Consider the following 9,382-nt stretch of genomic DNA (forward strand, 5'->3'; position numbering starts at 1 on the left):
TATGCATTCTTCCATGCCTCAGACTCAGAATAGCTGTTAGTGTGTGTGTGTGTGAGAGAGAGATACAGAGAGAGAGACAGGAACAGAGATGGGGGAGGAGGTAGCAATCATTTGCTGAAAGCAGCCAACAGGTCGAATGTAATTTTAAAGAAAACAAATATCTACCATATGGAAGCAACATGTGGATATAGTTTAATAACAACCCCTGTGGTTTTAAGTACTACTCTGGGTCACTTGGGGGTCAGCAAAATAATTTCTTTCCTTGTAAGATTCTGCTAAAATCTTCTGTAAAACACCATTCCTGATTTCCTTCCCATTCCATGTTTTCCATGCTATGCAATAAATATTGAGCAAAGTCCTTTCTTAGGGCCAAACTCAACCACAGACAACAGACAGAAGTCAGATGGGCAAAGAGCTCAGAAACAGGGCAGAGGGAAGACACAAGGAGAGAGTGGAGATTTCACATTTGGACTCACTCTTGTGTACTCTAAGAGCAAGAATCTTGTTTCACCCTCCAGTGCTGTACTGATGGACTTTTTTCTGGATTTCTTTCCTTGAATGGTCCTGAATCTTCTCCTCACTCTATTCCAATGCTCTTTCCCCATCTTTTCATTAGGCTTCCAACAGAAATAAAAAAAAATTTAAAAAAAGAAAAAAAAAACCTTAGCAGAGGAAAAAAGTAAATACCTACCAGTACTACCTTTAAATCTGCATTCCTAAAATAAAAAGGACAAGCCATCAGGAGAAATAAGAATCTGGCCATGGGCAGAAAGAAGGCTCAGAAGATATAAGCTTGCCCTTAAAATGGGCAATAATGAGCTGGGCATGGTGGGACACAACTGTCATCCCAACACCTGGCAAGAGAACTGGAAAAAATAAATAAATAAAAATCTCAAATAATTAAAAATGGCCATAACCAAAGGCATGGAAAACAATCAATGTATTAGAAAAGGCAAAGAAACACCTTGTTTCTATGACCAGTGCAGCAGCAACAGAACCAGGAAAGCCAGAACTAAGCATCTAACACTAACAGCGTCTAAAGACAAAAACACAGAGGTGGGAGACATAGGTCAATGGGTAAAGCACTTGCCACACAGAAGGAAGACCTGAGTTCAAATCCTCTGAGCCTACATAAAGTCAGCACTGTAGCTGAGTCTATATTGTCAGCCCAGGGGCCTCTAGCCTGGCATAGGACCACAGGGAGGACCAACTATTCTCCACAGATGTGCACGTACACACACAGAGAGGTTGGGGGGAGAAGCTTAAAACCAAGAGAGGGAAAACACTATTCAAATCACAAAGCTATCTTACTAGATAAAAATGTACAAAAAGAACTTTGGAGTCATTGAGGGCTCAGCAGCCCTCTTTCTGCAAAAGCCTACAGACCCGAGTTTGATTCCAGGAACGCACTTAAAGATGGGAAGAGAGAAACAACGGAGAACAAAGTTGTCCTCGCTCCTCCATACTCGTGCCTGACAGGTGAGCATATGTACACACACATACACACTTTCTTCTCAATTACTTCATAACTTAAGAGCTCCTTTAAATAATACCAGATTTTAAACTAGAATATCACTTGATTACATAGTCCTTAACTCCATAAGCACTACTAATACTATAAATTATTAATTTGGGACAAATTAACATAGGGATTAATGTGGTTCAATGTTCTTTGAAGAAAATGTCTGAGTATAATACTGTAATTCTTATTTTTCTAAGGGAAAGTAAATCAAATATTTAGTAAGCGCTAATGTGCTTCATTTTTAACTGGTCACTCTCTAAAGATTTAATTAAGATTAAGAGGGAAAATGTCTCTTGGCATGTATGATCTTTGCTCAACTTTGAACATATGATTAGCTTACATGACAATTTACAAATCAGCTTTGCTCATGTATTATGAACAAACCACTTTCTAGAGTAAACATATTTTCTATGCAAACAGGAAAAAGCAAATTAATGAATTTCCTTGGAAATATGATTTTTTTTTTTAATTTTCGAGACAGGGTTTCTCCGTAGCTTTTTGGTTCCTGTCCTGGAACTAGCTCTTCTAGACCAGGCTGGCCTGGAACTCACAGAGATCCGCCTGCCTCTGCCTCCCGAGTGCTGGGATTAAAGGCGTGCACCACCACCGCCCGACAGAAATATGATTTTTATATGTACAAAAATTTAAATTTTTGGAATACCTAAATTTTTACCCTAAACATTGTTGTCATGAATCCATTTGATGTATCTCAGATGGTGCATTCCTAAAGCCCTTGGTAAAATCCCCAGCAACCCACAAGTGGAGTGGGAGACAGAAGGATCAATGGAAGGGCACTCTAGGCTACAGAATGTTGGAAACGAGCTGGGCTACATAATACCATGCTGAAAAGGAGGGGATGGGAGAGAAGTGAAAAGATTATTAAGTTAAAATGTATCTGATACACGTAACTTAGGTGAAATAATTTAGCAATACAGTACAGTGAGAATGCCAGTGAGGACAGTGGGATTAACAGAACTGCGGCTCACAGCTGCTGACCAGCTTCTCGAGAGCGCGCTGAGCCATACTGCTAATCCAAGAAAAGATAAAATACGAAGTCTGAAATCCAGTTCCTACTGAATGCATATTGCTTTTCTATTACTGTAAAGCTGGAAAACTGCAGGCCACATAATGGTAAAAAGGTACCCTACAATCAAGATCCATTCTCTGAGTTTGTACTAGCCAACCTCTGGCAAAAAGTCAAAACATGTAAGATAAAATATCCCAAGTGCTCAAGTAGTAAAGGCATCCTACTTTGTCACCTCACCCACCAGAGCTTTCCTAACGCCATTTCAACTATTTCCCATCATCTTGATTCCTTTCCAACATTGCCTGCCCCCTAGTCTGCAGCTCACTTGCTTGCTGGTTTATTATCTGTATCCAGTAAGAAAATGAACCTGGGTCATTGTATTGTTAGTGATTAGCAGAGCACTCAGAAAGGAATAAGCAAATGTGTAGGTCTAGAGCTCAGGAGAAAGGCCCAGGGTGGAGAAAACATGGTAATCTCCCAAGAAATTGGGTAAATCACCAGTGGGAAGTGGGAAGAGCTTGAAGGAGAAGAGGACTTAGAATCAGTACTCTGGAGAAGTGAGGGTCTCTGCAGGTATCAGGCAGGCAGGAAAGCAAACTGCATGGAGGCGAGGATGAAAACTTGGTGTAGATCAACTTCAGCAACCTGGATCAAGACTTTGGGGAGTCTAATGCCAGGTGGTTTAGTGCCAAGTTTAAACACAGTATAATTTGGGGAAAGGTTTCCTAGTGCAATACAGTCCCTGGTGTACAAAGAAGTGTTATTATATCGAAACTTGATTCAGGATCCGCGTCATTTCTTCCAAGAAGATGGGTTCTAGAGATAGGTTACCTAGACTAGCTTAAGGGCCTAAGGAAGCAGCTGGCCGGGTCTTAGTTATTCAAAGAGCACAGAGGTCACTTGGGATATTAACCACATCTGTTCCTGACTGTGGACTCTTGGTGGAGCCTCTGGCTATACAGATACTAATAAGAGTTTCTTAAACTATTAGATATCTCTGGTCCTGGTTGTGGGACCTTGGAGAGCCCCTGGCTGTAAGGGTCATTTAGATTGCTAGCCACCTCTGGCCCTGGTTGTAGGAGTTTGATCTGGCCTGACTCAACAGATAACACAAATCACCAGGCTATTAATCACCTCCAATTCCCAGCCTTCTGGATGGAAGAATAGTTTTTACATTTTTTTTTTCATTGAGAAGACAATCCTGCATGCTTAACACTCCTGGTTGTGGGCTGAAGGACCTCCATGCTTCCAGCAGAGAGGCCCAACATTTAGACTTTGAGAAGGATAGGCCAAGGAGACTGGGCCAAAGAAGTCATCTAAATGCAAGGGGAACTAAAGAAAGAGTGTGTGAAAGAGTGTATACAGAAAGCTGCCAGCTCATCTACTGTGTAATACAGCAACGATCCACTGGGTTTTAGCTCATAAAGGTTACGGGTGTTATACTCAAAGCCATTTCAGGGCAACTATATGATCTGATGGCGAACTGCAGAGTGGTTATAAGCTGGGCATCTGGTCCCTTTCTATAGGCCTCTATTCTGTGCACAATGACCTATGCAGAACCGCAGGCCCAACACAACCCACCAAGCTATGGGCTGCAAACTCTGAGACCCTAAACCTACATAAAGTTTCTCCTTCTAAGCTGAAGACCTCAGGTACTAAAATAAGACAAGGCTGACCAGTATGTAATGATTAAAAAGGACACCAGGGATGGGTGACAGCTGAAGACCTTTCAGGAACCAGGGACATCAGTCCAAATGGCAAGGAGTGCTGTTTCTTAAATTCTGCAATTAAATAAGCAGGAGGAACAAATCACACAGCTGAAACACACCTGAGGTGGCCCCCGAAGAATAATCAGCTATATTGTGAACAGTCGGCCCGGGTTGTCATCATCCACCCAAGAAACGCTCTGCATGAGCCTCTAAGTACCCAGCTAGGGCCAGACCATGATTTATTTTTTTCCTCAATGCATTTCTAGTACCCAGAACAGCCAGCATGCAGCAGACACACAGAAATTCCGTTTTAAAAAAAAAAAATCAGAAGGTGTCTCATATAGTTTAAGCTACCCTACAACTTGATAGGTAGCTGAAAATGACCTTGAATTTCTGACCTTTCTGCCTCTACTTCCCAAGTACTCAGCTAACAAACCTGGTTTTCAGTAAACACTGATAAATAAATTAAAAATTCTCAATCCAAGCAGTCCCTTTATTATTCTCCTCCGATTCATTTCATGATGGCCAGCCCACTTAAGCGTCGTTAAGTATTAATGTCATTAGGCCTCGAGAGTTCCATGTATCAAAGACTCTTAAATTTCTTGGGGAAAAAAAAAAACTAACTCTTGCAGGGCTTAGTGGTGCACGCTTTAAACCATACACTCGGGAGGCAGAGGCAGGCAGATCTAAAGTAAGTTCGAGACCAGCCTGGTCTACAAAGCGAATTCCGGGATAGCCAGGGCTCTGTTACAAAGAGAAACCCTGCCATGAAAACACAAACACACAAAGAACTAAGTCTTGCAGAAAGGTTAAATAATCATCATGGCCCTGGGTGAAAGACTTCTTGCAGCGACCGGCGCGCGGAGTCCGCCTGGCCGGCAGAGGGCGCCGCAGCTGCCGAGCCCGCGCTCACCTGCAGCGGCTGCACTCGGGCCTGCGCTCGGTGCGCTCCACCGGCAGTCCCCACAGCCCGTCGGCGCCCGCGCCGTCGCCCTCTTCGCCCGCGGGAGCCGCCACCGGCGCTGCGCTGCCCTCCGGCCGCTCCTCTTCGTCCCGCGTCGGCGACCCCGAGGCCCCAGGAGGCCGAAGCACGGACGCCCCGAGCGTGTGCGCCTCTTCCTGCGGCTCCATGGCTGGTGTTGCAGTCAAGCCGTCGCATTGAGGGGGCGCCGCCGCCGGGGGGCGCCACGCGCTGAAGAAAGCGATCTGCGCCACGCACGCACGCACGTCACGTAAGGGGCGGGCCTCAGAAGTGCCGTGAGGCCCCGCCCCGTTGCAGAAATTAAGGAGCCCATTGGTCAGTGCGGGGGTAGGTCAGTCCATAGGTAGGAGGGAAGGCGTGGCAATGTGGCATGCTAGTAAGTATAGTTTTCCTGAGACAAGTAAAGGAGTCATCTCCAGAAGCTACCCAGACCCCGAACCTCAGCGCCATTCTCTGTATTTAAAGGATAACGTGAAATTCTAGGCAGCAGTGCCGGATTCTAGGACGTGTGCGCGCTCAACCCTGCGGCCACTCGCGCCCTTAATGGCCAAAAGCTGCAAAGGAGCTGTTGGAATCGCTGAAAACTGGTCGAGGAACTGCTCCAGTATAAATTCGGATCTCTTGTGTCCCGTGCCTTGTTCACATTTGACACTGTTTGATCCCAGTGCTGTGTTTACCCAAACCGCCTGGAATCGAACAGTGGTTACGATACACATTGTGTGGTTGAGAAAACACTACACAAGCACTACCTATAACGAAGTTCTCACCCTAAAAACAGTATCTCTCTTTTATTTGGGGATAACCTGAAAAGAAGGGGACAGTCTACCTGGTGAATGGATGTAGTAGAAAAAAAAAAACTGGCACTTTTGTGTTAAAATTATGATATCAATGAAACTCAGCAACTGTAGGAAGGAGGATAAATCAGAAAATAAAGATTCCTGGCTACAGGTATAGATCGAAGGACCAGCTATTTCTAACTAACGAATTAAATTTTCTACTGATTAGGTTTAAACCAAAGGATGTTCCAGCTCTCTCATTTCAGGGCAGGGAAAGCAAGGTATTTTTGCTGATGTCTCAGCAGATGAGTGCTAACAGCCGGTGGTTTTCTAAAGAAACCCTCACCTGGTCCCTGGCTCTGACCGTCGAAGGATGCAGAATCCAGCCACTCATCTGTGTCACCACCTCTGCCCCATTCAGTTCTCCATGTTTCTTGCTCAGTTTATACCATTGCCACGGACGAGTCCTGCTTCATCTCTATATTTGAAAGAAAAATCTCTCTACAAGTCCAATTTCCCAGTAGTTAACTAGAATAAAAAATTAAATAGTTAATAAACAAGCACATAAGCTTCTCAGGGGCTGATATAGGGTTAGCAGACACGTGTCCTTTGCATGGGCTAGACCTGGGATTCCTCAGCAACACCTTGAAACAAAACAAGCTAATTATTAAATCTTTTCCATGAGAAGGGATGCGATCAAAAACAGGTATCTGACGCCCTCAGGGAAGTGGAATATACACCCTTATGCCTATCATTTCAAACCCTGACCTGGAGCACCTCGAGGAAACCCATGTGTGTAGTGACCACCATGGAGCATACAAAAGTAACACAAGTCTAGCAGTAACCTGCTTGGAAAAGGCTAGGACCTAAGGAACGAAGTGGTTGTTTGAATGCGAATGGCCCCAGAGGCTCATATATTTAAATGCTTAGGCCTCAGGGAGCGGCACTACTTGAGAAGGATTGGCAAGTATGATCTTGGAGGAGGTGTGGTCTTGCTGGAGAAAACCCACTAGGGTGGGCTTTAAGGTTTCAAAAGTCCACACCAGGCTCCATCCTCTCTCTTCCTGAGGCCAGGGTCAGGATTAGCAGGCTCAGCTACTGTTCAGTGCCATGGATGCAGCAGCCATGCTTCCTGCCATGCTGGTAATGGACCAAACCTTTGAAACTGTAAGACAGCTTCCCTTCCTTTGTAAGAGTCATAATGTCTCTTCACAGCAATAGAGCAGTAACTAAGGCAGGAAATAAAATGTCTTTTAAAGAAATACAATTTACTAGGGGCAGAATAATGCAGTTAGCTGTTCATTATGCAGATAACCAGGGTTTTATATTTCTTCCCTTCACGAGTTTCTATGATAGGGCCCCTTTAAGTGAGAGGAAGAGGGGACCATGTCAAGCAAGGACCTCAGTAATGCCATATATTACATACCCTGCCAATCCAGCAGAAGTAGGGCCAACAGAGGATGATCTTTGATTCAAATAAAAATAAAGGCAGGGCATTTTGTTTTCTACTGCAACAAATGGCCACAAATGTGGAGGCTCTAAGATGGGGTGTGTTTTTTCCTACGGGTCACTGGCAGGATTCAGTTCCTTGTGGTTATTTCCTTGCAGTGTTATCAGCTGGGCCCAGCTTCTAGAAGTTACTCGCATGATTTTCTCAGAGCCCCCCTTCCTCCATCTTAAAAGCCAGTAACTGGGCTGATTATTTTTCATCGTTCTAACTTTCCCTGCCTCTTCTGGAACTTCCCTCTCTGAAAAACCCTCCGCCTTTCTTCACCACTTCTTCAACTCCAATCACCCAAGGCAATTTTTCTGTATTGAGTTCAACTGGCAACTTTGATTCCATTCATGTAGTGTTACATGCAAAAACATGGCAGAGGGAAAATGTCATGGGAGCCAAAATTCTTTTCACCTTGTATATGCTCACCAAATTTAGTAATTTCATATTCATACAAACTGCATGTGAAAAATGAAATATAGGGGCTGGACAGATGGCTCAGTAGTTAAGAGCACTGGCTGCTCTTCTAGAAGCCCTAGGTTCAATTCGCAGCACCCACACAACAGCTCACAAATGTCTGTAACTCCAGTTCCAGGGAATCCAGCACCCTCACATGGACATACATGCAGGCAAAATACCAATGCACATAAAATGTAAATAAATAAATCATTATCTTAAGAAATTAGATGACATACAATCACCGAATGTCAAGATACTATGCTTTTCACATGGCTTACAAGCACTGTACCCAAGAACTATGTAAACAGTATTCTGAGAAGAACATGGAACATGCATAAAGACACCAGACCTAATAATCCTCAAAGCAGTACCAGTATTATACCAGGAGGACAAGTCCGGTTGATTCCGTCCTGATGCCCTGATGCCCTTTCCATCATATGTGGAAGACGGTTACTGTCAATTCCGCCCTTTCCTGCTAGCTGTACTTTCCTTGGGTCCCTGATGCCCTTTCCATAAGAAATATTTCTGATCTTTTTCTATGTGAATTAGCAATGAGTTCAGTGATGCTTACATTTCTGCAGCTTCCCTGAGTCCATCTGACATGACTGTGTTAACGAATTGGTGCTAAGTAACCTAGGCAATGATAGAGAGATGCTCCTCTTTTTCTTAAACCCCGACTTCCCCCGAGTTCCTAGACACTTTGTTTCCTGTAGTCTACAGTTGCTCTTGTCTTCTCAGAGTAAGGCCTTCCTGCACAGCTTCATGCGTTTTACCCAATGTGTCACCAAGATCTAATAGTCTGTTTCCTCCTGAGTTACAGCACTGCTATCAGATTCTCTTTTCCCCTAAGTTTCTGACACTCCCTCTGTGGCAGGAGACATTGTCAACAGATCCACAATCACCTAGGAGACAAATGTGTGGACACCTGGGTCTGGTATTATCAACCAGCTTACATGAGGTGGAAAGACCTGCATGAAACACGATGGTGCCACGTCTTGGGCTGAGATGCTGAACTGAATGAAAAGGAGAAAGGGAGCTGAGCACAACCATTCATCTCTCTATGTCCTGTGTCTGAAATGTGTTCATTTGTCACCCTGTCTTCCCCATGATGAGCTGGACCTTCACGCTGTGAGCCACAGTAAACTCGTCCTGAAGTTGCTCTTGTTGATATTTTGTCACAGCGATGAGAAAGGTCAGAAAAACAAGCTCTACACAGAGCAGCCCCATTTCTCTGCTTGATTTTCCTTGTAGGTCTGCTCCAATTTCCTGCCTGTGTGATTTTGCTTTAAAGTTTGTTTGAAATTCTATGCTACAGTCACTTGGAAACTTAACGCCTTTTGCTCACAGATGTAATTTTCAACATTTGCCTACAGGATTTCGTGTATCCTATATGCTTGGATTTATGGGGGAGA

The 9,382-nt window shown here is 44.2% G+C and overlaps 1 protein-coding gene across 1 annotated transcript in view; it reads right to left on the bottom strand.

Moving 5' to 3' along the window:
• LOC121441953 (tRNA-uridine aminocarboxypropyltransferase 2-like) overlaps positions 1 to 5,415 on the bottom strand; it is a 45,134-nt gene extending 39,719 nt beyond the window's left edge. The window contains exon 1 of the mRNA XM_041643374.1: positions 5,172 to 5,415. Coding sequence (XP_041499308.1) covers positions 5,172 to 5,389 — 218 coding nt within the window. The 5' untranslated portion in view covers positions 5,390 to 5,415. The remainder of the gene's footprint in view (positions 1 to 5,171) is intronic.
• Between the last annotated feature and the right edge of the window lie 3,967 nt (positions 5,416 to 9,382).

This window comes from Microtus oregoni, unplaced genomic scaffold (genome assembly GCF_018167655.1).
Source record: "Microtus oregoni isolate MIOR12 unplaced genomic scaffold, Mior012 000085F_ref0000168, whole genome shotgun sequence".
Lineage (NCBI taxonomy): Eukaryota > Metazoa > Chordata > Mammalia > Rodentia > Cricetidae > Microtus > Microtus oregoni.